General features: G+C 49.3%; 1 protein-coding gene across 1 annotated transcript in view; it reads left to right on the top strand.

Moving 5' to 3' along the window:
- Nucleotides 1–22,586, top strand: part of TOX2 (TOX high mobility group box family member 2) — a 149,361-nt gene extending 126,775 nt beyond the window's left edge. The window contains exons 5-9 of the mRNA XM_066330565.1: nucleotides 270–497; nucleotides 10,176–10,256; nucleotides 12,037–12,444; nucleotides 14,341–14,471; nucleotides 21,334–22,586. Coding sequence (XP_066186662.1) covers nucleotides 270–497; nucleotides 10,176–10,256; nucleotides 12,037–12,444; nucleotides 14,341–14,471; nucleotides 21,334–21,370 — 885 coding nt within the window. The 3' untranslated portion in view covers nucleotides 21,371–22,586. The remainder of the gene's footprint in view (nucleotides 1–269; nucleotides 498–10,175; nucleotides 10,257–12,036; nucleotides 12,445–14,340; nucleotides 14,472–21,333) is intronic.
- Nucleotides 22,587–25,807: the final 3,221 nt, after the last annotated feature.

The following is a 25,807-nucleotide window of genomic DNA, read 5'->3' as shown; positions in this document are numbered from 1 at the left end:
CCCCCCATTTGGAGCAGGGGCAAAGGGATGAACCCATAGGCTGGTCTGAGAGGAGGAACCAAAGCAGGCTCAGGCATCTACCAGCAGTTTGTACAATGATCCAAGAGGCTCCTGGGGGACACAGAGACCCCCAGGGCTGCTGCCCCCTCTCCACACTGGGACATCTCCACTTCCTATTCCCTGTCTCATTTCCTTGGCTCAGTAGCTGTAGCAGGGGTGTATCACACCACTCCCAGCTGACTGCTAAACTTCATCTCTTGGTTTTGCAGGCTACAGGAGAGAAGAGACCCTCAACAGACCTGGGCAAAAAGCCCAAGAGCCAAAAGAAGAAGAAAAAGAAGGACCCCAATGAGCCCCAGAAGCCGGTGTCAGCCTACGCCCTGTTTTTCAGAGACACACAAGCAGCCATCAAAGGGCAGAACCCCAACGCCACCTTCGGGGACGTGTCCAAAATCGTGGCCTCAATGTGGGACAGTCTGGGGGAAGAACAAAAGCAAGTGAGTTATTGGCTTATTTATTTTTGTCTTTCAGCTGTTGAAATGTGTATTTCCACGGTGCAGGGCATCTCCCCAGGCATGTTCAGGGCATGGCCAGGGGCTCCCACAGGCTGAAGTGCAGGACCAGAGGCTGTTTTTAGGAGCAGTGCTGAAGTACCCACTGTGCAAAATTGCTGTTGTTGCGTGGGCAAGAGCAAAATTTTTATGACAACTAATTATTCTTGATAAGCTCATACTCTGCACTGCCATCAGTGCCCTTTCCCTGACGTTGGGTTTTACAGCTTGAGATGGGAGATGGGTTTGTATTTGCTTATTTACTTACAAGGAGTGACAGCCAACCGGCTAAACACTATTAACTCCCTGCACTGCTGGCTTCAAATCCAGCGTTCAGGCTTTAAAAGCTTCAGGAGATGCCTGAAGTGACCTCACAGAGGAAACCTCGCTGCCCCAAAGCTGTCAGCCACTTTCTGTCTGCTTCACACAGAGAATTCCAGGTCCTGCTGCCCCTCCTTGGTTGCTGCTGAGTCAGTCACAAAAGCCTGTAATTGCTTGTTGCCTATTGAGAGAACCCCAGGGAACACTTCCTGGAGCAAGGATGGCTCTTTATCAGGCAGAGTGAGATCTGGCACGGTGTGTGATGTATCCCGGACCCAAACAGGCTTTAGCTGGGACCACTTCTCCTGGAGCCTGGCCACAGCTCCAGCTGGTTGTCTTGGCCAGCACTGTAAGCAGCTTCACCTGGGGAGAGAGCAGCAGGGAGGGAAAAAGCTATTTAACTGGAAGTTATGCTGGGAAATAACCTTGATTTCCACCTCACACTGAGTCAGGAGTAAGAGCAGAGGATCTTCAGGGGTGAAAGCCCTTTTGCTGCTCCCTTTTCTCCTCTTTGGTAGATCGCTGTAGGACCATGCAGGCAGAAATTCCTCATCTGAAGAGACGAGGAAGGTCAGGAGGGTGGCCCCAGCCCTGGGAAGATGCAGGAGAGTGGCTGGGTTTGTGCTGTTGGTTCAGGAGTGTGGAAAAGCTTTATATCACCTCTTTCTCCTGCTTGCATCCCCCTGCACCTCAGTCTGCCCCTCCTTTACTCCACCTGGTTACAATAATTGCCACAGTTTGGGCACTGAGCGTGGCTCACAGTGGAAGTGCTGCTGCGACCCTGACTCAGCGCGGTGCAAACGCTCAGCTCTTAATTAACAGCAGGGATTAAACCAGCCCGTTTATCTTCCCTGCTAACTCTCCCTCCTCCTTCTCGTTCATGAACTCGCAGCAGCTTCGCCGTCTCTTTACACACGCTTTCTAAGTGGCTCCATTTCTCCCTCTGTAATTGATTTAATTAAGTCATTTGTTCCTTGTCTGAATGCTTAAATATTAACTTCCTGGCTTTGTCTCCAGCTGGATACTTCTCTCCCACAACAGCTCCCTCCCTGCCCAGGACTCTGGCTGGAGGAACACAATTTCTCTTTGGCTCTGGGACCCTGTGGCTGGTTTGTGTGATGTGGCACGTTCACTCTGGAAGTGTCTGGCTGGAGGAGAGTTTATTTAGCCCCTGTTTGCTTTCCTCTGCCAGCATCTCTGGTGAAGCTTTTTTTAGATTCATGAGGCAATGCAATGGAAAAGGGAAAAGGAAAAGAAAATTTTAAAATGCCTTTAATATGTGAAAACAAGTGCCTGGGCTGTCCTGTAGGTAGGTGTCTCCTGCCGAGGGCTGCAGGATATGGTGCACACATTCCCAAATGAAGGCAAACAGACATTCCAGGTGCTCTCCTGGCACATCTGGAGAGAGGCTGGTGTCCAGGCAGCACAGCCAGGCATCACTGGCCAAAATCCTGCTGCAGCCTGAGAGTCCAGCCTGCCACGTGGCTGCACCAGGCTGTGGGTCAGCCCATCAGCTGGCAGGATTGTGCTCTGGGAAGGGGTGGAAAAGCTGGAGAAGGGAAGTGTTTCATCAGGGACACTGCTCTTAGCTTTGGGAACAGCAGTGGCTCCACTGCAGAAAGCAGTGCAGAGGACAGCCTGGGGAAAAGCCAACACATGGGTGGCACAGCATGCAAGCAAGAGCCAAATCTGGGTATTTTGGCTCAATTATGACCAAAGTTTTAGTTAGATAACACTTCTCTTCCTGGATTGAGAAAGGGTGGATTTGAGGCTGTAGAATCTGCTGTGGAGCTGATCCCACACTTGGATCCCTAGAGGTGCAGCCCCCAGCCCCACTGTGTTACTAAACAGCTCTTTACATCCCTGGAATTCCTGCCTCAGAGATGGTTTATGAACCTTGTCCTGGGCCTTCCAGTGGGGCCAGCGTGGGCCCGGTCCTTGGGGTGTTTTGGTTGCCACCTTGTGGGAAAGCAGCAGGCAGGGAGCAGTCAGGGAGAGCGTGCCAGGGAAGCTGGCCCCTATTCCCAGGGCATTTTGTGATCCCCCACATGTGAGCAGCCCTTGACACGTCCCTGCTGTGCCTGCCCTGTGTCCATCCATCCCCCCAGCCCAGGGGGGTGCACAGAGGAGGCCTGGCCCCCATGCCAGTGCCAAAAGGCTGAGGGAAGCCCAGTGCTGGTGGCTTGTAGCCATGCCAGGCAGTGCCTCAGGCTGGGAAGGGTGACCTTGTGCCCCTTGCAGAGCCCCAGCCCCACTCCACAGACACCTCCTGGAGCATTTCTGCTGGCAGCAGTGATGTGCCAGCCCTTTGCCAGGTAGCCCTGGCCAGAAGGCAGAGGGTTAATTCTCTGCCATTTGTGCTGCTAATGATTATATGCACTGTAATATCAAAGCTGGAGCTATTTATTTGCCATTGAGCAGGTGCTGCTGCTCCCACAAAGCAAATTTGCTTTCTCCTCCTGATGAAACAAGGAAAATAAAGGTTGCTCACGTCCCATTTCAGATATGGTTTTCTTTTTCCCTGTGCACCAGCTGAAAGACAAACACAGAGAGGGAACCAGAATGCATATTATGCAAGAAACCATATAATCTAGCAGCATCTTTGATTTGGCTGCTGCTGTCACAGACATGCATTTCACAGAGAGGCTTTTTTCTCCCCCATTTCTTTTGTTCTTACTGGTTTATCATTTGTGGCTTTGTCATTTTGTTCCTTCTTCTTCTCTTCCCAGCCTCTTCACAATGAATCTTCATTTTCCCTCTGACACACTTGTATCTAAATTTCCTTATTTCCTGCCTTTTTTTATTTATATCTGTTGCCTGGTGATTTGATCATGCTGTGGAATACAGGATTAGCAATCTCTGTGTCCTTGGGTGCTGCTCAAGGACACCTGTTCAGCAAAGCACCATTTTCTTCCCCATTTTAACCCCTTCCAGTGTGGCTGTAGAATAGGAATAAATAACAATACCTTAAATATCCCCAGCACTGCGTTAGCAGAACGTTGTAATCTTCATTCTTCAACAGCTGGCGTGGCCCTTCCTAAGGAGCTTACACGGGAATCTGAAGAATGTGACTCGGGAAAAGAAAAAAAAAATATTAATACATCCTCTTTGAACTTTGCAAATAGTTTAGCAGCTGTTCCTGTAGAGATAGCTTCGACTTTGCTGCAGAGTGAAATGCTAATTCAGCCATTAGCATCCAGTGGGGTACCTGTCACAGGAATCCGCCCGCGGCTCCAGGTCCCAGCTCCAGAATCCCGTGCCTCGGTGGGAGTTTTTTCCATTAGCAGGTCTCAAGCAGCACTCCCCAGCAAGGTTCAAAAGGGCTGCCTGATTTGACAGAAATTAGAAGAATTTGAATGCTAGATTGGAGCGAGCTCTGCTAATTCCCTAGCAGGATTTTGCCCTGGCACAGACAGCCTGGTCCCAGTCTGTGTCACCCACAGTTCTGTTTCTACAGGGCCACCATGGGCCAGATCTGCTCCAGAGCAGGTGACACCAGCCCTAGTGACTGTCCTCCCTCAGGGAGGTTTCCTGGGGATGGTAAGCGTGGAGATTCTCCAGAGAAGTTGCTGGTGAGATTCACTTTCCTCTGGCAATTTCTGTTCCTCCCTCTCCGAGCACCTCCCTGTTCCCTGCAGTGTTTTGGTGAAGAGAAGGTTGGATTGGAGCCAAGCAATGATGGAGACCGCGGAGATCAATGTCAAGCTGGCAGTTGCAAGAGTCTCTGGAACCAACTTCTTTTTGTCAGCAAATCCAGCCACCAAGCCAAAGCAGTGTTGGACAGGTGTTTCCTTAGACCCCAGGAATGGAGAGCAGAGGAATCAAGGAGTTCCTGAGCAATCTGCTGGGTGATCCCCAGGCTAACCCAGAGCTTCCCATCTGAAATGAGCAGAGATTGGGCAAACCCAGCATTTTCAGAGGAGTTTTTGAGTCTGGAGACACAAAGGTAGCAGAGATGGATCCTTGCTCGTGCTTCACCAGAACCAGTTCAGTAATGGTGGGTGACTCCCTGACCAAATACAAATGGGATTTTCCCACACAAATGCATGGTCTGGAGAACAACACAGCTCCAGGGATAAAGTCACACCCCAGGGGTAAATTACCCAGCAGAAGAACTGCCTGCTCAGCAGAAAGTAATAGATGACCCATTTAATCAGATCCATCTGCTCATGGAACCTGATCCATCAGCTGCTGGCAGGACACTGCAGGTGTCTGCAGTGGGGCAGAGGCACCGTGGGCCAGCTGGAAAGTTGTTTTATGGAAGAGCCACCAGAGGTCCCACAGAAAGGGCCATGCTACAAACTGCCCATTTCCAGCTTTGTATCGAGCTGTCAGTGCTGGAGCCACAACAGGATGCACTTTCCTCCTGCAGCCCCAAAGCCCTGGCAGTGAAGGGCTGGAAGGATCCAAGCAGTTTGCCCTGGCCTGGAAGGAGGTTTCAGCATCTTCTGGGCATTGAGGAAAGCCAAGCACAGAGAGGGATCAAAGCACTAATCCCAAACAAGGCCTCAAGAAAGGTCTGGTGGAGGGCAGGGTGATTATAGGGAGAATATGAAGAGTCAAATCTGCTAGTGACAGCAGCTCCACGAGTGTTACTTTTCTTCTTGGACAGCAAGATCAGAGGTTTGGAAGGTCAGTGGTGTGTGGGTTTCATTGGAGGTTAGGGTTTGGATTTGTCACCCTCCTGTTCCCTTTGGAATCTTCAGTGGATTGTCCTGGGAATACTCTTTTGCCCTCACATGGAGCAAGGGATGACTTCTACCCTGTGAAGTCGAGGCTGGGGAGAGCAGGAATCTCTCAGGATGCTTTAACCAATGGCAATTCCTGCTTCATTACAGGTTCTTCCATTCATTCTCCAAAGGAAATGCTTCATAGCACTGTGTCTCCACCAGGATAAAGCAGGAACTCTCCTGAAACCATGCAAAGAGCTCCCACAGCCAGGGTCTTCCCTTTAGGTACCTTCAGGGATGTTGACCTCAAGACTTGCAATCCAGACCACAGGTTTTATTCTGGAAGTGCAGCTTGGGTTAGTTGGTTTTAATGGTGGGAGGTGCAGAATAAGTCTTGCCTAAGAAGGGGATACAGAGGAGGATGCAGGGAGGAAAGGAGGAGCTGAGAAGGAATAAGGATAATGTATCCATGTTTCCTATTTGCCTTCCTAGAGGCTGTGGTAAGGATGTGTGGAGAGAAGGGTGAATGTGGCAGGGAGGACATACTTTGAGTCATCTTGTGAATAAGTCATAAGCTATAGTGATCTCAAGACATATCTTGTAGGAAAGTGTATAATGGTTACAAGAAAAACCCTGCAGATTTACAAGCAGAATAAAAACCAAATTTACACATTTGGGAGAAGAAAAAAACCCAGTCATGGAATCATAGAAAGAAGGGCAAGGAGGGACTTAAGAGGTCAAGCAGACCATACTGATGCCTGAAGTCAGGATCATCTCTACTTAAGCCATTCCTGATGGATGTGTTCCTAATCTGTTCTTAAACCCTCAGTGGTGGAGATTACACATCTCCCCAGGCAATATCTTCCCGTGCTTAATTATCCTTACTGCTCTCAAGGCTTCCCAGTGCTTACCCAACATTTCCCTTGGTGCAATTTAAGCCTATTTTACCTCTTTTCCTACACGAAGAGGATCATTCCGTGCCTCCTTTGCTACATCGTGGTGGCTCCTCTTGGTCTTCCCTCCCAGCTTTCCTCCTGGAGACCTTTCCTGAACTTCCCATCTCTCCTCTCCTCATGTTGTATCTCATTTTTGAAGCGAAATGCCCCAAACTCCACCTGGGATTGCAGCAGAGACCTTCCCACTTCGGGTTAGTGCACCCCCTGATTATTGGGGAGAGTTTGAGCCCTTCCCCTCGTCCCCCAGGCTTGGGAAGCAGCTGGAGCAGGAGGGCTGGGATGCCGAGGTTGGGGATAACAGCTCCGGCTGTCACTCAGTGCCGGCGCCACACGGAGCCGCTCGTGGGCGCCAGCGGGGTTTGCAATAATTGTCTTCTCTAATTAACTTGTTATCAAACAAGAACATTTCATTACGGTACAATTACTGGCTGCTTCGCTGAGACACAGAGGTGTCAGGATTACGATCCAAACATATGCTTCTTTACAGCTCTGATTTTTTTGTTTTCATAATCACTAACCATTTTTACTTCCTCCCCCACCCCCCAACCCACCCACTCACTTAATGACTAATGAATCCTCCTGCTAATGAATAAAGAAAATAAATCAGTGGGCACGGCAGGTTAGGAAGAAAAACATGCAAAATGTTTTGAGGATCCTTAAATCTGATAAATTACTTCAAAATTAAAATCCCTGGGAGAAAATGGGATTTAATTAGAAAGTAATGTGGTTTTGTCAATGTTTAAATTAAAATTTTAAAGGTTATAAATGCTGCACTAGAACTGCCTTTACACAGAGGATTTGTCAGGAGCTTTGTTCAGATCCCACGTCAGCGTGGTGATTCCCTGGGGACAAGCAGCTCGGTGTCCTTGATGGAGCCCCGTGTGGGTGCAGGGCAGGACTGCAAAATTCCCAAAGGAGACCCTTAGGATGGTTCTTTACAATGAGGGTGGTGGCACAGGTCACCCAGAGAAGCTGTCCCTGGACCCCTGGAAGTGTCCAAGGCCAAGCTGGACAGGGTTTGGAGCAGCCTGGGACAGTGGAAGGTGTCCCTGCCCATGGCAGGGGTGGATCAAAATGATCCCTTCAACCCAAACCATTCTGGGATTCTATGATTAAAACCCAGGTAATCCACTGGGAATCTTCCAGAGAAACACCAAGAGAGCACAATCCCTGAGCTCACCCCATCACCCTTCTGTAGCCCTGCTGGCGGCCAGGCTTGAGCCAGGGCTGGCCCATGGGACACAGAGGCTCCTGCCTGGAGCAATGTCCCCTCCCTGCAGCAGAATGAGCCACTGGCTGCCCCTTCCCAGCCCTGCTGCACCACAGCCCACCCTGCAGCACATCCCAACACGAGGGAGATCTCTAAAAGAGACAAGAACAGATGAAGAGTGGCATAAAAAAATGGTTTATCAGGAAAAGCCAGTGATGGGGATGAAGATGGGCACAGATTTTATTGGTTATTTATTTATTTGCATTTAGGTTTAGGAAGTCTCATTTACCTGTCCTCTCACTGTCCAGAAATTGCAGGTTTTTCCTGAGGCAAGTCTTGCTAATAATTAAATTTGTCTCTGCATAGCTCTGAATACTTTGTTTTCCCACCATCCCAGGAAAAAAAAAATATATATATATATATAAATAACGTAAAATCACTCTTGTATTTTGCTATTATAGAGGAAAAATAATTCAATATGTTCTCCATAGACCAGCATCCAGCTGTGGCCACTCTTAAACACTGGCCTGAGATACAGAAATCCCTATTTCATTGCTGTGAGGGCATCAGGTACCACATTTAAGAACACCCACCAGCTCTGCTGCTGAACACAATAAATTCTGTGGGGCTGTGATGGGCACAAACCTGCTCCAGTGAAAGGTGTCTGCCCATGGCAAGGGGATAGAACTGGATGAGCTTTAAGGTCCCTTCTAACCCAGACCACTCTTCGATTCTCTAATAAAAGATGTGGAGATTGTAGAGAAAGGTAATAGCTTTTATTAAGGGAACTGATACTGTTTGAAGAAATAGTTACTTTTCACAGGCAAACTCTTCTTCAGGCTGACATTTTGAAAAGTAATTTTGTTCTGAATGGAGCAAATGTAATATTTCCTGAATACCATAAAGCCAAAGACAAACGTAGGGAAATGCTCCATTTCAGAAAATTGCCATCTGAGACCTCCAGTGTGTCGAGTCAAAACGTTTCATTACAGGGCTCGCTGCGATTTAGCAATGAAAATCAGGCTTTCAATCCATTTTTAATAGGATTTATCTGTACTGATTTTAAACTCACATTCAGTTCAACTGCTGGAAGGTTACTCTCCCTTCAGAGGTCAGTATTGGGAGTCTGCCATGGCCATGGAAATTTGCAGGGGGAATGAGCTAAATCGTGGCACTTTGGGATTGTTTTGGATGGAAAAGAGCATTAGGGTCATCCCGTCCAACTGTCAGCCCAGCACTGCCATGGCCACAATGTCCCCAAGTGCCACATCCATGGGCCTTTTAAACACCCCCAGGAATGGTGACTCCACCACTTCCCTGGGCAACCTGTCCCAGGGTTGGGCAACCCTTTCCATGAAGAAAATTTTCCCAATATCCAACCTAAATCATCCCGGACAGAGAATGTGCCCACAAGGCTTCTGCTTTTCAATTGCTGGAAGCTGTTGACGGTTTTAAAACTGAATTAAATACATGCAAAACTGTTCTAATTTAAATCAACTTTCAATGCATCACTTGAGGAAGGCTTTGGGTTTCCAGTGGAGAAGAGAGTTGGTGAGTATTTTTCCTGGGAGTTTTTGCCTTTATCCTGAAATTTTTATTCCATTTTAAAATACTCTTCTCATTTACTCAGTTTAATGTGTGTAACCCTGCAGGATTCCCACTGCTGGGAAGAGGTTAGATCACACCATTATTTACTGAAGGTCTTCACCTCCATGTGGAGGACCAGCATTGACATGATCAAGAGACACCTCTCATTACGAGGAAAGATGGAAAAATAAACCATAATTCACCTTACAAAGCTCCATTTTTTATTTTTTTTTCCTCAGTGGAAGCAAACTCTCTTGGTACTTCCTGCTTCCCTGCAAGCTCCAGCTCACCAAGTCATAGGATGAGGCAAAAATCTCAGCTTTCTTAAGATGAGAAAGCAGTTCCCAGCTGTCCAGACTGCAGAGAAGGGCTGGAGTTTTGAGCTCTAAAGAATTAATATTGGGAAATCCAAGAAAACAAATGGATAGCTGGAATTCTGACTGTGTCACATATTTTTAAGCTGGTCATCATCATAGAATTATAGAATGGGTTTGAGTTGGAATGGATTTTAATAGTCCTGTCATTTGAGGATTTTGGCTTTTGTCTTGCTCTTCCAAGAGCCTGGATTGCTCTTTACTCTGCTTCTTGTTGGGAAGGGACTTCAGTGTGTTCACCCTATAAAATCAGACTGTGTCTCCTGTATAAACCTGTATAAACACACAGACCTCTCTGACCAGAGATACCTCCAAAAATCCCAGCATGGTCCAATCCAGGGGCTTCATTTTCTTGGTTTGGCATCAATTCCTCTGCAGCAGAATTGAGTTTTCCATGCACACAGCCCCACTGAAGGGGGTTCCCTCTGAGCAGGTGGGGTGCAGCCAAGCCCAGCAGCCCCCCCTGTTCCCTTTATTAATGATTATCCATTTCTTGGTCCTTCCAGGCTTACAAGAGGAAAACAGAAGCTGCCAAGAAGGAGTACCTGAAAGCCCTGGCCGCGTACCGGGCCAGCCTCGTCTCCAAGGTACAGCCACACTCATGGACGGGTTACAGCGCACAGGAGCCTCCAGGGAGGAGCAAATCTATCAGAAATGCTGTGCAATTGTCATACCAGAACTGAAACCAGCATTAGCACCTTCCCAAGGGGCTGAAAGAGGGGCTCTGCAGCACGGTTAGGGCAGGAGCTGGGCTGCCATCTGCCCTTAGCACCCTGCAGTGAGGCCCCACTTGGGATGCCTCTTCAGCAGCAGGGGAGGTTTCATCAGTGTCCTCTGTGGGGTGAAGGGGTCCCTGCTGCCTGTCCCCTCTGTTCCTTGCCTGCTTTCAGGGTGTGAGTGCAGCAAAGGGTCAGGAGGGCAAGGTGACACCAAGGACTGGCCCAGGGGAAGGTGACACCCTGGGCTGGGCTCACAGGTACCACCATCCTGCTGCACCCTGCTCCATGCACTTGGGCTGTCCCACCTGCTGAGGAACCCAGGTGTTGCTTCTCCTGTGCATGCTCAGCCTAGACCAGATTTTTAGGGAGTTTTTAGGGAGTTTTATGGAATAAGACCTGTAACTGTGGGTTGATGAGATGTGAGCACATGGGTGCTTACCACACTGCAAACCCAGAGAGCCCGTTCCAGTGCCTAATAGTGAAATTTCAGGGCATTTCAAGCTCAGACAGGGACTCCCAGTGCTGCAACACCACACTGGGGAGCATTGATGGGCCCAGTCTCCTAGATGTGGATGCCCATCTCAAGGGACCTCACAGCTTATCCTCCTCCACACCTCCAGAGAGGGGACACAGGCATTCCCTGCCTGGGAATTCGGGGTGGCTCCTGTGGAGCTCAAAATCTTCCTGGTTCAGGATAATGCTGCCCTTGGGTAGTGGGGTGGTCCCCCTTCAAAGCTTCTCCTTGATACATTCTCAGAGCCTGATCATCACATTCAGCTGCCATGGGAAATAACATGACTCCCAAACCACCCCTCTTCTGCAGGACGCATGTGGTGATGGGGAGCTGGAAAGGCTCAGAGCCCCTGTGCAGACAGGTAGCTGCCAAAGTCTCAACAGAACAGCAGCAAGGACAGAAAAAGGGGATGGGAAGGATTTGTTGAGGATTTAAAACTCTTGCTGGTTCCTCTGGAAGCCTCTGAGGGTTTTGTCTTGAGAATGTGCCTCTCAGGAGCGTGGGGCAGGGGTCGTGGAAGGCATGGAAGTCATGGAGGCATATGCTCTATGGCTTTGGTTTTTTCCCAATTTTTCCAATTGCTCTTCTGCAAAACTGTTTTGAGCAAAGCAACTGTTTTGGTCCTGGCTGCTGGGTGAGAAAGGATCAGGAGTATCTTTACAGGACTCCCTTGCAGGACAAAACCATCATTGTCCAACCCAGAAAATTTCCCCTGTCCTTCTCTCCTTCCTGCCACAATGATGCCACAATTGTCCCGTGCATTACAGACCCACCAGGGCTGCAGGAGTGCATAGGATGGGGAAAGCAGAGGGTTTATAGACCCGTTTGTGCTCTGTTGGAAGCAGCAGGGGTTTGTCACTCACCCAAAGCAGTGAGCTGCTGGTGGGCAGCTTGCCTCCGCACTGGTTCTCTCCTCCTGATGCTCCGGGCTCTGCCAAAGGCACGGCTGAGTTAATGGGCTTAGTTTTCCAGCTAGGGATGCTGCACCCAGCCTGTGGCTGCTGTGCAGGGCTGGGAATTCACGTGGGAGAGGAGCAGCATCCATGGGGAGCTCACCTGCACAGATGGACATCTCAGGATGCACGTTCATGTTTCCTCTCCTTCCTCACCACCTCCCACTCTGTTTCCCCACAGAGCTCAGCCGACCAGGGCGAGACGAAGAGCCCCCAGAGCAACCCCCCTTCCAAGATGATCCCCCCCAAGCAGCCCATGTACCCCATGCCCCCTCAGGCCTCGTCTCCCTACCCCGGCCTGGGCTCCTTCCTGTCCCCGTCGGACCTGCAGAGCTACCGCGGCCACCCGCACGCCGGGCTGTCGCGGAGCCTGCCCTCCAAGCCGCTGCTGCCCAGCCTCAGTGCCTCCCCGCCGCCCTCCTTCCAGATCAGCCCCCCGCTCCACCAGCAGCTCTCCCTGCACCACCCGCAGAGCTCGCTCCTGCCGCAGCCCCTCAGCATGGCGCAGGGCCCGCAGCAGCCGCTGCTGTCGCCGCCCATGGCGCTACAGGTACAGCCGGCCCTCAGCGCCTCGCCGCCCGGACAGCAGGTCAGTGCCGCGGCCCGGGGCTGTGCGCCCGCGGGGCTCCCCACAGGCCGCCGTGGAGACCCGGGACGGGCTGCGGGCTCCTGAGGGGCCGGGACGGGCTGGGGGCTCCTGAGGGGCCGGGACGGGCTGGGGATTCCTGAGGGGCCGGGACGGGCTGGGGATTCCTGAGGGGCCGGGACGGGCTGGGGGGCTCCTGAGGGGCCGGGACGGGCTGGGGGCTCCTGAGGGGCCGGGACGGGCTGGGGGCTCCTGAGGGAGCTGAGGAAGGGCTGGGGGATTCCTGAGGGGCCGGGACGGGCTGGGGGTTCCTGAGGGAGCTGGGGAAGGGGCTGGGGAATTCCTAAAGGAGCTGGGAAAGGGGCTGGAGAATTCCTAAAGGAGCTGGGGAAGGACTAGAGCATTCCTAAAGGAGCTGGGAAAGGGGCTGGAGAATTCCTGAGGGAGCTGAGGAAGGGCTGGGGAATTCCTGGGGGAGCTGAGGAAGGGCTGGGGAATTCCTAAAGGAGCTGGGGAAGGGGCTGGAGTATTCCTAAAGGAGCTGGGAAAAGGGCTGGAGAATTCCTGAGGGAGCTGGGAAGGGGCTGAGCCTGGAGAAAAGGAGCTCAGAGGGGACCCTGTGGCTCTGCACAGCTCCCTGACAGGAGGGGACAGGGATCGGGTTCTGCTCCCAGGGAACAGGGACAGCACAAAGGGGAAATGGCCTCAAGTTGTGCCAGAGAACGTTTAGATTGAAAATTCAGGAAAATGTCTTTGTTGAAAGGGTTATCAGGCAGTGGAACAGCTGTCCAGAGAAGCCGGTGGAGGCGCCATTCCTGGAAGAAGCAAAAAAATGTGTAAAAACCTCCAGAGTTGCTGGAGGTTTGGAAGCAGCCATATCCATAAGGCCAGGCCTCAGTGTGGCCTTCCAGTACTTAAAGAGTCTTATTAAAAAGTTGGAGAACAACTAATTGCAAAGGCAGAGAGTGATAGGACAAGGGGGAATGGCTTTAAACTGAAAGAGAAGAAATGTAGATTAGATGTGAGGAAGAAATTCTTGGGGACAGGGTTTAGTGGTGGGCTTGGCAGTGCTGGGTTAAAGGCTGCAACCTCGGAGGTCTTCTCCAACCTGAATGTTCCTGACTTCTCCAGCACAGGGACTGGGCTTTAGCTCTGCACAGCGAAAGGGGCTTCTGTAATTTGGTGATAGCGTTAATTTGGGGATCCTCACAATCACTCATGGGGTAGGAGCTGTTGCTGAGGGCAGATTTTGTGAAACATCATTTCACATAGTTTGTGAATAAAATATTAAAATATTTTTAAAAATACCCCCCATTGCCCTAATTTGGATATTTTGGAAAAAAAATCATCATCTTTGCTCAGTAACTATCATGAATCTGGTTTCTGTTCATTGCCTAGTGGATACAAATTTAATTAAACCCACCCCCAAAAATGGGGAAGACTGATCAGTTTTCAGCTAAAGCAGCCCCTCAGTGTCCCTGCTGAACTGCCAGTGGTGGCAGCTCATGGGGACAGTGTTGCTTTTGTGCCTGTCCCTTGTTCCTGAACACTGGGGTGGGGAACTCAGCACGGCACAGGAGTAGAGCTGCACTGGACTCTGGCTTTGGTGGCCAGACTGCAAAAATCCCACAAGGCTTTTGTGGCTGTGTGCCCTCCACAGCCATTCCAATCCTCAAGGAGGCAAGCCTGACAAAAAGAGCAGGGAAAAGGGATGTCAAATGCTGCATTGACACCATGGTCTGGGCTTGGAGCCCCCTCTCTCCCTGGGGCTCCTCGCGTGCTCTGAACTGACAGCTTTTGGGGACAATGCCTGTAAATGTGATTCTGCACTATAATTAAATCTGCAGTTCTCCTGCTCTGGGTGCTCCTGTAACCCTCCTTTTCCTCTCCATCCTGCAGGACTTCTCCCATATTTCGTCTGAGTTTCAGAACAGTGTTGGACCCCGTTCACCTGGCGCATCAAACCCTCCGGGAAGCACTGAGTGGGACAGCGACTACCCCAGCAGGGAGTGTGGGGTCAACCACTGCAGGCCAGTAGACAGAATAACTCACTGCCAGGGCACATCTGGGCTGTGACAGTGACCCAACTGCTCAGTGTCTGCCCTAAAATGTACAGCTAGTTGTGCTCAGGGAACCTCAAGGCTCCCTCATCTCTGCAGGCTCACTGGAGTGATGCTATGGAAGCAGAGAGCTTAAAAATCATGGATAAATTCTTCATTGGACATGAAAAGATTTTTTTTTAGTTCTTCTTTTTATTTATTTTCATTCCATGGAAGGGTTAGACACATGTCTTTCTGGAGCAGTACCCCCAGCAGAGTTGCTGGAGGTTTGGAAGCAGCCATGTCCATAAGGCCAGGCCTCAGTGTGGCCTTCCAGTACTTAAAGAGTCTTATTAAAAGGTTGGAGAACAACTAATTGCAAAGGCAGAGAGGGAATGGCTTTAAACTGAAAGAGAAGAAATGTAGATTAGATGTGAGGAAGAAATTCTTGGGGACAGGGTTTAGTGGTGGGCTTGGCAGTGCTGGGTTAATGGCTGCACTCAATGATCTTGGAGATCTTCCCCAACCTAGATGATCCTGACTTCTCTAGCACAGGGACTAGGCTTTAAACTGAAAGAAAGGTAATTTAGATTGGATGTTGGGAAGGATTTTTTCCTTGTGAGGGTGGGCAGGGCTGGCACAGGGTGCCCAGAGAAGCTGTGGCTGCCCCTGGATCCCTGGCAGTGTCCAGGGCCAGGCTGGACACTGGGGCTTGGAGCAGCCTGGGACAGTGGAAGGTGTCCCTGTTCCTGCCAGGAGGTGGATTGAGATGAGCTTTAAGTTCTTTTCCAATCCAGACCACTCTGTGATAAGCAATGCTCTTGTGTTCCTAAAGCAATTGCTCTTATCACCGAGGCCACAGCCTCCCATAATTGTCTCTACCAGTAGGGCCCTTGCCATTCCTGGGGTTAGTGTACAAACCCTCAATCCTCCCAAGAGCCACACAATGCTCCATCCCCCTGCACCATGCAGGAAACCCCACTGACATCTGCACAGATCTTCCCCTTATGCTCTACAAGCTCTGCCATGAATGTGCCAGCATGAAGATCCCTGTAATGCTGCTTGAATTCCCAAGAAAATGAATAATATCAGGGTAGACTTAAAGCTGGAGAACAAGGAGTGTGTTGGAGCCATTTCCAACCTCTGCCTCATCCACTCTTGGCTCAGCTCTAAGGTCTCTAAGACTCTCCTGTGCTCTGTAGAACATTCCCAGCGTTCTCTGTGGGAGCAGGTTGGGAAGGAGGCTGGATATCGTTGGAGTATCGATTTCCTTCAAGTGCTGGAACATGGTGCTTTCACCAGAAATAATAATCAGCTCCCAGGCTTTTCAGAGCATGGCTCCTGTCTGTGCCAGCAGAGCACTTACAACTGCTGGGCACAGACTGTACAGACATTTATTTCTTACAGGGAAATAAATAACTGCCTGATCCATTAGAGTATCCGTGGTGTCTGCCTGCCCAAGGGGGCTCAGGGACATGGATAGGTCTGACCTTTGCATGTTCCTCCCTGAAATCTCTGCAGACAGCCTGAAAGAAGGAACATGATCGGGACCTGGTTGTTAAAGTCACTTCACGTGTTGTGGGCAAAATACTAAAGGTGCTTGGAGGGTTGTGGCACATGCATCCCAATTTCCAGAGGGGCTGGGCAGATCCCAGAAATGAACTCCTCTAGAAATAAGCATCACTTCTTAAGGGATCAGCTGGGAAAACATTTGATTCCCTCTGCAAATCCCACTGCCTGGGTCTCATGCAGAAATCCCAGGACACTCTAGAAACAGGTGAAATGTTCCCATAGCAGTGGGGATTGAGTTCTGTGTTGCTAAAACAAGCTCTGTGACATCTGGCTGAAGTGCCACACTGTAAGCAGAGGGCCCATGCAATTCATGATCAAAGCTCATGCATTTCATGCCTTTGTCACAGCAGAAATATCAAATTTCATGGGTTTATCCCATCTTCCTGGAAAAAAAAATCATTCTAAAACCACACAGATTATGCAGAGACTTCCAGATAATTATTAGAGTAGATTGTAGCAAGGAACTCGGGTGGATAGAGATCAGTCCTGCAGAAAGTGCTTAGTGCACTGAAAAATATCAGTGTCTGCTGAGAAAGGAGCCATCTCCTGTGACTGAAGGCACAGGAGCTGCTGGCAGCCAGTAGCTGGATTGTTCTCGTTTATTGTAAAGCCTGGTGTGCCAGCAGTGCCCTCACCTCCTGCTTCTGCTGCCCTGGGATTTGCAGCCCCAGTGTCCCCTCTGCATCACCTGGAGCATTCCCAGGCATCTACAGGGCTGCAGCTCCCTGTGCCTCAAGGTTGCTCACAAGCCAAGAAAGGAGATGATCTAGATCTCCTCATCCAGGGCAAGGAATGGTGGGACAAGGGGGAATGGCTTCCCGCTGCCAGAGGGCAGGGATGGATGGGATATTGGTCAGGAATTGTTCCCTGGGAGGGTGGGCAGGCCCTGGCACAGGGTGCCCAGAGAGGCTGGGGCTGCCCCTGGATCCCTGGGAGTGTCCAAGGCCAGGCTGGACAGGGCTGGGATAGTGGAAAGTGCCCATGGGTACAGGATGAGCTTTGAGACCCATTCCCACCCAAACACTCCAGGATTCCGTGGTCCTCCTGATTCTTCTCCTTTCTCCAATGCACTTTGTATTAATTTCCAAGTGACATTCAAAGTTGTCACTGGGCTCCTCCACAGCACCTTGTCATTAGCTGGGTGGGTCCAGCCCTCAACAGATCTTGGGCACAGCAGTGATGAAGGGATGTCTCCATGGGTTTGGCTCCTCAGTGCTGCCCTAGGTTTATTTGGGAAGTCTGTGGACTCTGTAATGGCCCATTTCAACCTCATAAGTGCATTCAGCTTAATTGCAATTAAAGCTGCACTGTGAGGAGCAAAATCTTGCTGGAAAGAGAAGGGATTATTCCTTGATGGCAGGTGACTTAGCTGTAGAGTTCCAGATTCCTGGAAGAGAGGATTGTCCCAACCTCCCCAGCACAAAGGCTGCCCTGCTGGGTTATGAATTTTATTTCATGTCTAACCTGGATGTTTCTTTAGTGTCCAACATCTGTTGGCACTGGCTTAGCTGGGGTGAAACCTCCCAAACCTCATGTTATTTTGTGTTTGTCATCCAGATAACTTCTGAAAAACTGACATGGTTGTCTTCTCTCTGTCCTTCTCTATCTAATAAGGGAACTGCTGTAGGGATTTTTGGTTCCCAGCCTATCCTTGCTAGTTAAAATGCCATCAAATGACACTTCTTCCCTCATGCCCTGCAAATTCTGGGATCTTGCAAGCAGACACTCCTTAATTCACAACTCAGCCATGCCGGAGAGAGAGTTTTAAATGTTTCTTACCTCCTGCTCTCCCTATTCTTAATGACTTCTTGCTTACTGATTTCAATCCAATTTTCCTGGCTCTTTCTGGGCTGAAGCCCAAGCTGTCCTAGGTTGTGAGCAAAGACATGGGGAGCATTTCTCAGCTCCTGCTTAGTGTTTGACTATCACTTCCCACAAGCTGCAGCACACAATTTCAGTGCTTTTTTGCCGCCGCATCACGAACTCTTTTCCTAGTCCCCTGTCTCCCTCACCTGACAGCCTGATTCTGGCACTTGCTCTTTCCCAGGCACTGAATTCCTCTGTTTCACACTGACTTTCTCCAGGGGGGCTGCCCCACCTCTACTAGAGGTGCAGTTTGCTTTACAATCATGTGCAAATCTTTTTTAATCCCTAATTCAATCTTAACTCCTCAAAGCGCCTGCCTTGTTTTTTCTGCCTTGTTTTCTGATTACAACTCTCTCCACACCTTCTTCAGGGGTTGTGTCCTTTCCATCCTAAAACATTCTATGATTTACCTTTGTCCCCTCCACTTAGATATGTTTGGGATAACACTGAACTGGATTCATCTTTCTATGTCCTTCCTCTCTTTTGCAAGGCATGGATTATGTTCTTTTTGGCTGTCATCCCTTAGCAACTTCTCCCCCCTCTTCTCACCCTCCTTTAGGCTAAAAGATGGGACACTGTCCATTACACCTTGTCCAGGCACAAACGACCATGTACAGCCACTAGATCCAGACATTTATAACCTCCCTAATTCCTTCCAACAGTGTAGTGATCTTCTCCAAAGCAGGGAATTTTCCAAATCAGGAGCTAAATGAGCAGACACTATAAAAAGGCAAAGATAACCCATCACAACTGCACTTAGTTTGGATTCAATTATTTATGGTAATACTTTGTAATGAACTGGGAAATGTTCTGTAGCATGTTGTGTAAAATTAATGAAGTTTTAGGACTGGAATACCTCACTGCTGCTCAGTGGCATTAAATCTTTTCTGAGTGCAGGAGGGAAGGCTCTGCATTTTAAATGCAGATTATAAAATGTGGAGATTAGCAGAGGGTGGTCTCTTGACTCTATCAGAAGACAGCTCTATCAACAACAGCCCTGCCTTGCTGTCTGCCCCTTCCCTCTTATTCCACTCACAAACACACCCAAACCAGAACCTCCCAAGACTTTTAACATTCTCCACCACTTTTTAAGGGCAAGATGCCTTTATGGAGCTGGTGATGTTGCCATCATGTGTGTGCAGGTGATAAACCCCACTGAAAGTCCTGGATCTCAGAGCAAAACCTTCACAGATCATCAGCCAGGGGAGAGGGACTTCAGCCATTTCTCTCCCTACTATGTCCCAAAATAAAAGAGTCTGGGTTCCCTCTTTGGGCTCTCCTTATGTAGTGTCAGAAGGAGCACATTTGATCCAAAATTCACTCTGGAAACCTCCATGGCTCAGCCTGAGGTGGTGAAGCAGGGGATGGTGGGGCTGATCCCAGGTAGAGCATTCCAAGATCCTGCTGGTGGGACCTGCAGGGACACCCAGAGCTGGCCCTGCCCTGCAGCCCCACCAAGACCAGCGACTGAGCCAGAGAAAGAAGCTGGTGTTGTAGCCCTTACAGCTGAAATTCAGGAGGAAATAAAATTGCACCCAACTCTTATTCTTAGGGGAACCAAAAGCAGAGAACTCCTTAAAACATGGGAAGCTGGACAGAGCAACACAGATCCAACCAATGTGGTTAACATATGTTCTCCGTTTATTCTGTCTAAAATGGCAGGTTGTATACACTTAGTATAGTTTACAATTACAAGTATTTTCTCACTCGTATACAGCATAAGGAAAAATGCAAACAGACATTGTTTATCTTGTTCTTAAGGTGGCTAAAGTGTTCACACTACAAACTATACCTATTAATGCCTAGAAAAACCACTGTACCATGCCCATACCTTAATTTCTAACTGTGCCACAGGCTTCACAGGCCTGAATCTGGGGCTCAGGCTGGGGTAACTCAAACCTCAATCCAAATATAAATCATGCCCTCTGAAATTCTGCTACCTCACTCTCTACAACTCTCACGGGGACCCCCTCACTCTCTACAACAGCCTGAAATTTAGGGTTAGAGTTAGGGTTACCCCCTAGGGCTAGAGTTAGGTCAAGGTTACCCCCTGAAAGGTGGGTTGGGCACTTCTCCCAGCTGACAAGGGACAGGACAAATGCAACAGCCTCAAGTTGCACCAGAGGAGGTTTAGATTTGGTATGTGGAGAAAAAATTTGCAGGGAAAGGGTGGCCAAGCGTTGGAAGAGCTGCCCAGTGGAAACACCACCCCTGGGAGGCTTTAAAAGCCACGTGGGTGTGACACTTGGGGACATCATTTGGCAGTGCTGGGAGAATGGTTTGACCTGATCTTAGAGGGCTTTTCCAACCTAAATGATCCTGCTGTGGGCCCTCTGTGCAGCCCACCCTGTGTTTTGTGCCCCTGATGCCTTTTTCAACCCAGAAATAAAACAACGCTCGTGCTTGAGATAATATTAGTATGAATATGAAAGCTGGTCTTTATTGGAGGCCTTCAGAGGCAATTATGGAAAAATGTCCACAAACTCTCACCCCCCCAAAGGGGTGCAGACAGGTTTATAAGTTTGGTAAATTAGCATAATTGACAAAAAGCACCAATTAGGAGCACAAGTGGTGATGCAATTCCCCCACAAGGTCAATCCCCTTCTAAGTCATACCCCCCGACATGGGACTGGTACTTTGTTGATGAAAATGTGTCTGAAGTGCTGTTTTTCCTCCTTGGTTGCCAGGGAGAGCCAAGTTAGGACAGGGGCTTTGGAATATGTTTTGTCTTTCTGCCCAGGGAAAGGGCATGAAAAACTACTGGGAAAACTAGCCACTAATACAACAGGTTACAAATGTATGTGTAAAGAATACAGAAAACATATTGATGCCTTGGAGTGGCTACCTAGAACAAAGGCCAGACAGAGTTAAAAGAATAAAGTGGGTATTTATTAAATGCCTTCAGTAGATACACCTTGGGCAATGCAAGAACCTGGCAGAGGCTACACCCAAGAGGGACAATGGTCACGAGTTTCTCAGACAGATAAAAGTTTGGTATAATTGCATATCAGGGGTTAATTGTCCAATTACAGCTTCAGGTAATGAAGTCACATTCCCCCAGTTTGCTCCTCCCCGATTCACTTTTGTTTATATTTTTGGAGCCTGAGGATGTCCAAGTTCTCAGGCCTGGAAGGATTGTTTTGTCTGACAAAATGTGAAGAGAGCGTAAATGGTATTCCAGTCTGTATGGAGTTCAGAGTTATGCACTAATGCAGTACAGGATCTGGAAAACATGAAAGGTAAAATTCAAGGCATCAATATAAAAGGAAAAAAAAAAAAAAAAAAAAAAAAAAAAAAAAGGTAACAAACCAAAACAGCACTACCCTAAAAGCCACGGCGTGGCATGAACCGTGTGCCAGCTCCTCCCCAGCCCTTTCCCTGCTGTCTGACACCGTGCCTCTGCTTTCTCCTACAGCATGCTGCCAAGGGACAAGGCACTCTACCTCACCTAAGGCTCAGCACCCCTTTGGGAGGAGGCTCATTCGAAGGACACTTGAGAGGGTCAATCCTGCAGCCCGCGGGAGGCACGAGCAGGTCGGACGGGCGGGACGGCGGCCACCGCGCCTCGGCGCTGCCTTCGTTCCCGGGCTCTAAGAGCAGTTTTCTCTTTTTATCCTTTCAGTTTTGAACTCTGAAAAAAAAAAAATGAAAAAGAAAATAAAAAGTCTACTTTCTGTGGAAGCAGCCCCCCCCCCAAAACAAAAACCAACCAAACAAATGAAAAAACCACCCCACCTCGTAAATCGCAAAGAACAAAAAAAAAAAAAAACAGAGAGAGAAAATTCAAATAAAAATATTAAAATAAGCGCAAAACCAACAAAAAAAATAATGAAGTTAAACTAAGGACACCATTTTTCTGCTTGCCATCAGCTTAGCTACAGACTATTTTCCTAGTGAACTGCTTTTAGACGCAGCATAAACCCAGGTCTGGTGTCCTGCAGCATTAGGCCAGCTCAGTAGGAGGATGCACTCTTTTGACTTGCTAACAGCACTAAACTTTGTGCAAGAAAATGTGAAGTTTGTGTGAATATTGTACATGCAAAGGCCTTGGACGGTCTGGTGAAAAAAAAAAAAAAAAACAACAAAAAAAAACAAAAATAAATAAAAACTATTGCTAAGTAGGTGGGGGAGAGAGCAGAAGGCAAACTATGAGAGGACAAATGTGAAAGAGATCATGAAAATATAATTTGTTGGATAGTTGTAAGTAGTTTACTAAGTGTTTTAGAGCTGTGCTAAAGACATCTTTAAGATTTTTTTGTGAAAGAAATTAGTAGTTTACTTTATAGTAAAAGCATTTTATATTAATTGTAGCACATTTTTTAGTTATACATAGAAGGGAGATGTGTATAAAAAAAAACAACAAAAAAAAAGCCTGCCAAACTTGTTTCTATTATTTGTACAGCAAGAAATGGACAGTTTATATCCATGTTGTATGGCATTATTATTTTTTTCCGGCCATATGTCCATCTATTTAAAAAATTGCTGACAATGATTTTTGTCTATTTATGAAAAATTAGAGAGCATAATTACAGTTTCTCATAAGGTGCATTTTTGGGGTTGTTTTTTATTTTTTATTTTGTTTGAGGGTGCTGCTTTGGCAGCACCTGGCACATTCGGTTCACAATGCTTATCTTACCTTTCTTTATAATAAAATGTATGAAAAGTAAAGCTGAAGCAGTCTCTCCTTATTCTGGGGGACACCCTGGAAGTGGCCTCTGCCTTGTCCTCCTTAGCTTTCCAACCCTCTCTCCTCTCCCATCACATTCTCACCTGCCCCACCCTCTCCTCACTGTGCAATATCAAAGTAATTAATTTCATAAGAAATATGCAATGATTAAAATAAGGGGGGGGAACGGAACATTAGGAAAACCTTCCTGGAGTTCTCACGGCAAGGAGATAGGATTTTCTCCAGGGAGAGCTGAGATATTAATTCTTGGTGTGTGTGGCAGGTAAGTGGCCTTGAGACCCTGAAATTGCAGGGAGGAGGTTTCCAGCCCTGGGAGAGGGTCTGGAAGGGATCATCACTGGGGGTTTTGGTGCCACCAGGTGCCTGTGGTTTGTGTTCCCTGAAGGAAGGTGCCACCCATGACGTTCATCCCCCTGCAGCCCGGCGGGCAGCCCCAGCTCTGTCACCTTTGGGTCACTGTGACAGTGGCTTTGGAGCCCTTTGGAGGTCTCTGCTGAGGTTTGTGGGACAGCAGTGCAGGAGCCACTGAACAGTGGCCTTGCCAATACCGGGGGAAGTGTGCAAAGCAATAACCACATCTTTAATAATTTTCTTGCCTCCTTCTCTACATTTCTGCAAGGCTGCCTCTGCTGCTCTCAAAGGGCTGGTGGCTGCTCTGGGGCACCACAGAGAGCACAGGGACCCATCTCCAGCCTTGGGCATGTGGAGCCATCTGGGGAATGGAGGGCAGTTGGCTATTAGAGAGCCCAGAGCATTAATGAGAAATTGTGAGGCTTTCCAAATCACTTTAATCCCTACTAATCCCTAAATTTGCGTGATGGCAGCTGTGTTTAAATGGTATTCCAGCTGTTGGCTAATTGTCATGGACCTGGAATTGCTTTAGGGAAGCATTTGGGAGCTGAGCCTCCCATCCACCATCAGGGCTTGTTCACAGAGTCACAGAATGGTTTGGGTTGAGGGGACCTTAAATCCCATCCCACTCCCTACCATAGGCAGGGACACCTCCCACTGTCCCAGGCTGCTTCAAGCTCCATCCAGCCTGGCCTTGGACACTGCCAGGGATCCAGGGGCAGCCACAGCTTCTCTGGGCACCCTGTGCCACGGCCTGCCCACCTTCACAAGGAAAAAGTCCTTCCCAATATCCAACCTAAATTTCTTCTCTTTCAGTTTAAATCCATTCCCACTTGTCCTGTCACTATCTGCCTTGGCATTTAGCTGTTCTACATCTTTATCAGCCTCTTGAAGTGCTGAAAGGATGCATCCAGTTCAACAAAGGGGTTCAGCCAAGGCTGGAGGGTCAGGCCCTGGGGCCCTGGGCCAGGCAGGGATGGTGTGGCTGGGGCAGCTTCCCCCTGCTCTGACCCCTTGGTCTGTTATTAACAGTAGTGGAAAATTCAGTAGCTGGGTCTTAAGAAGCCTCAGGGCAGGGTCAGCTCTCCCTAAACTCTGCCTGTGTGCCCAACCTCCCTTTAAAAACCTTTAAATTCCAGGCAGATAAATTAAATCTCTCTCCCTACAAAGCAAATCCCTTGCTTTTGAACGTAGGGGAAGAATTTATTACTCTCCTTGTTGCAGTATTTTTTCCATATTTGAAGAAGGATATTGGCTCCCCTTCCCCTCCTCTCCACCTGCCCCAGCAGTGGCAAAGGCAGAGGTGGTGTTCCAGGGCAGGATGAGCTGTGGAGCTCCCAGTTTAGTCAAAGAGAAGCGGCTGAATCCTCAAAAGGCTCTGGAACAGCTTTGAGGCCAGGGTTTGCAGGGCAGGGGGGCAGGACCAACCAGGCATTCCCAGATTTTGGGCTAATGACGGAGAGGGATGTGAAGAGGCAAGAGCAGGGAGAGCCCTGGCTAATTGACTTTGATTTATGAACACATAATTAGCAGTGCTGCGGGATGTAATAAGGGGTTTAACAAACCTCAGCAGCAGCATCTCAGTGTGTTAACCCTTGGAACAGAGACCCAGCTGTGGGTGCCTCTGGACAGCCACGCCTGGCTCCCACAGAAATGGGGAATATCCACCAACAGCCCATTGGCCCACCTGGACACAGCCTCCCACAGAGCCAGGGTGTGCGGCAAGAGTCTGCTCCCCACCTGTGGGTCCTCCAGTGGCACCACCCTGAGCTGTGCCCATGGCTCAGGGCAGCGCTGGGAGGACACTTCGGCTCTGATCCATCTGTGTTATCATTGCTGAGATAATGGAATGGAAAACAGCCCTGACAAATAATGCTGAGGGCTTCGTGCAAGGAGGATCAAAGGAAAGGACTTCATTTAACAAATCCCAGGTCCCTGACAACAGCAGCACATGCTGGGAGCAGGGGCCTTGTGCCAGCCTTGGTGAGGTCTTGGTCTCCTCTGAGGGCAGACTTGAGCATTGGCAAGTGTCTCTGCTCCCAAAGGTCCCTGCTCCCAAGTGTCCCTGTTCCCAATTGTCCCTGTTCCCAAGTGTCCCTGTTCCCACAGATCCTGGGGCCTGGACCCAGAGTGAGTCCATGGTGAAGGAATTGAGCTGTATTCCTGGCAGCTGGCGCTGCGCACAGACCCCACACACAGCCCCAGGACCCTCAGGCCAGGCAGAGATTGGATGTCAGATCCAGCACTGGCTGTTCCAGCTCCTCTTCCCAGACAGCCTGTGCTTCACCAAGGTGGGGGCCAGCACAACATCCACACTGCCACCCCAGCATGGCATCTGAGAATCACCGAATGGTCTGGGTTGGAAGGGACTCATCTCATCCCACCCCCTGCCCTGGGCAGGGACACCTTCCACTGTCCCAGGCTGCTCCAAGCCCCATCCAGCCTGGCCTTGGACACTGCCAGGGATCCAGGGACAGCCACAGCTTCTCTGGGCACACTCACTGCCGGGGCCTCAGCACTCTCACAGGGAACAACTTCTTCCTAACATATAATCTAAATTTCCCCTCTTTTAGTTTGATCCCATTCCCCCTCGTCCTGTCACTGCAGTTCCTGAGGAAGGTTCCTCTCCCACTTCCCTGTAGCCCCTTCACACACTGGAAGAGTGCTGGGAGGTCTCCACACAACTTCTCCAGGTTGAACAGCCCCAGCTCTCTCACCTCTCTCCACAGGGAAGGTGCTCCAGTGCTCTCAGCAACTCCATGGCCTCCTCTGGACTTGCTCCAACAGTTTCATGTCCTCCTTTATGTTGCAGGCAGCAGAGCTGTACCCAGTATTCCTGCTGGGCTCCTGG

Source organism: Sylvia atricapilla, chromosome 16, assembly GCF_009819655.1.
Source record: "Sylvia atricapilla isolate bSylAtr1 chromosome 16, bSylAtr1.pri, whole genome shotgun sequence".
NCBI classification, from domain to species: Eukaryota; Metazoa; Chordata; class Aves; order Passeriformes; family Sylviidae; genus Sylvia; species Sylvia atricapilla.
This window is presented reverse-complemented; position numbering and strand designations above follow the sequence as displayed.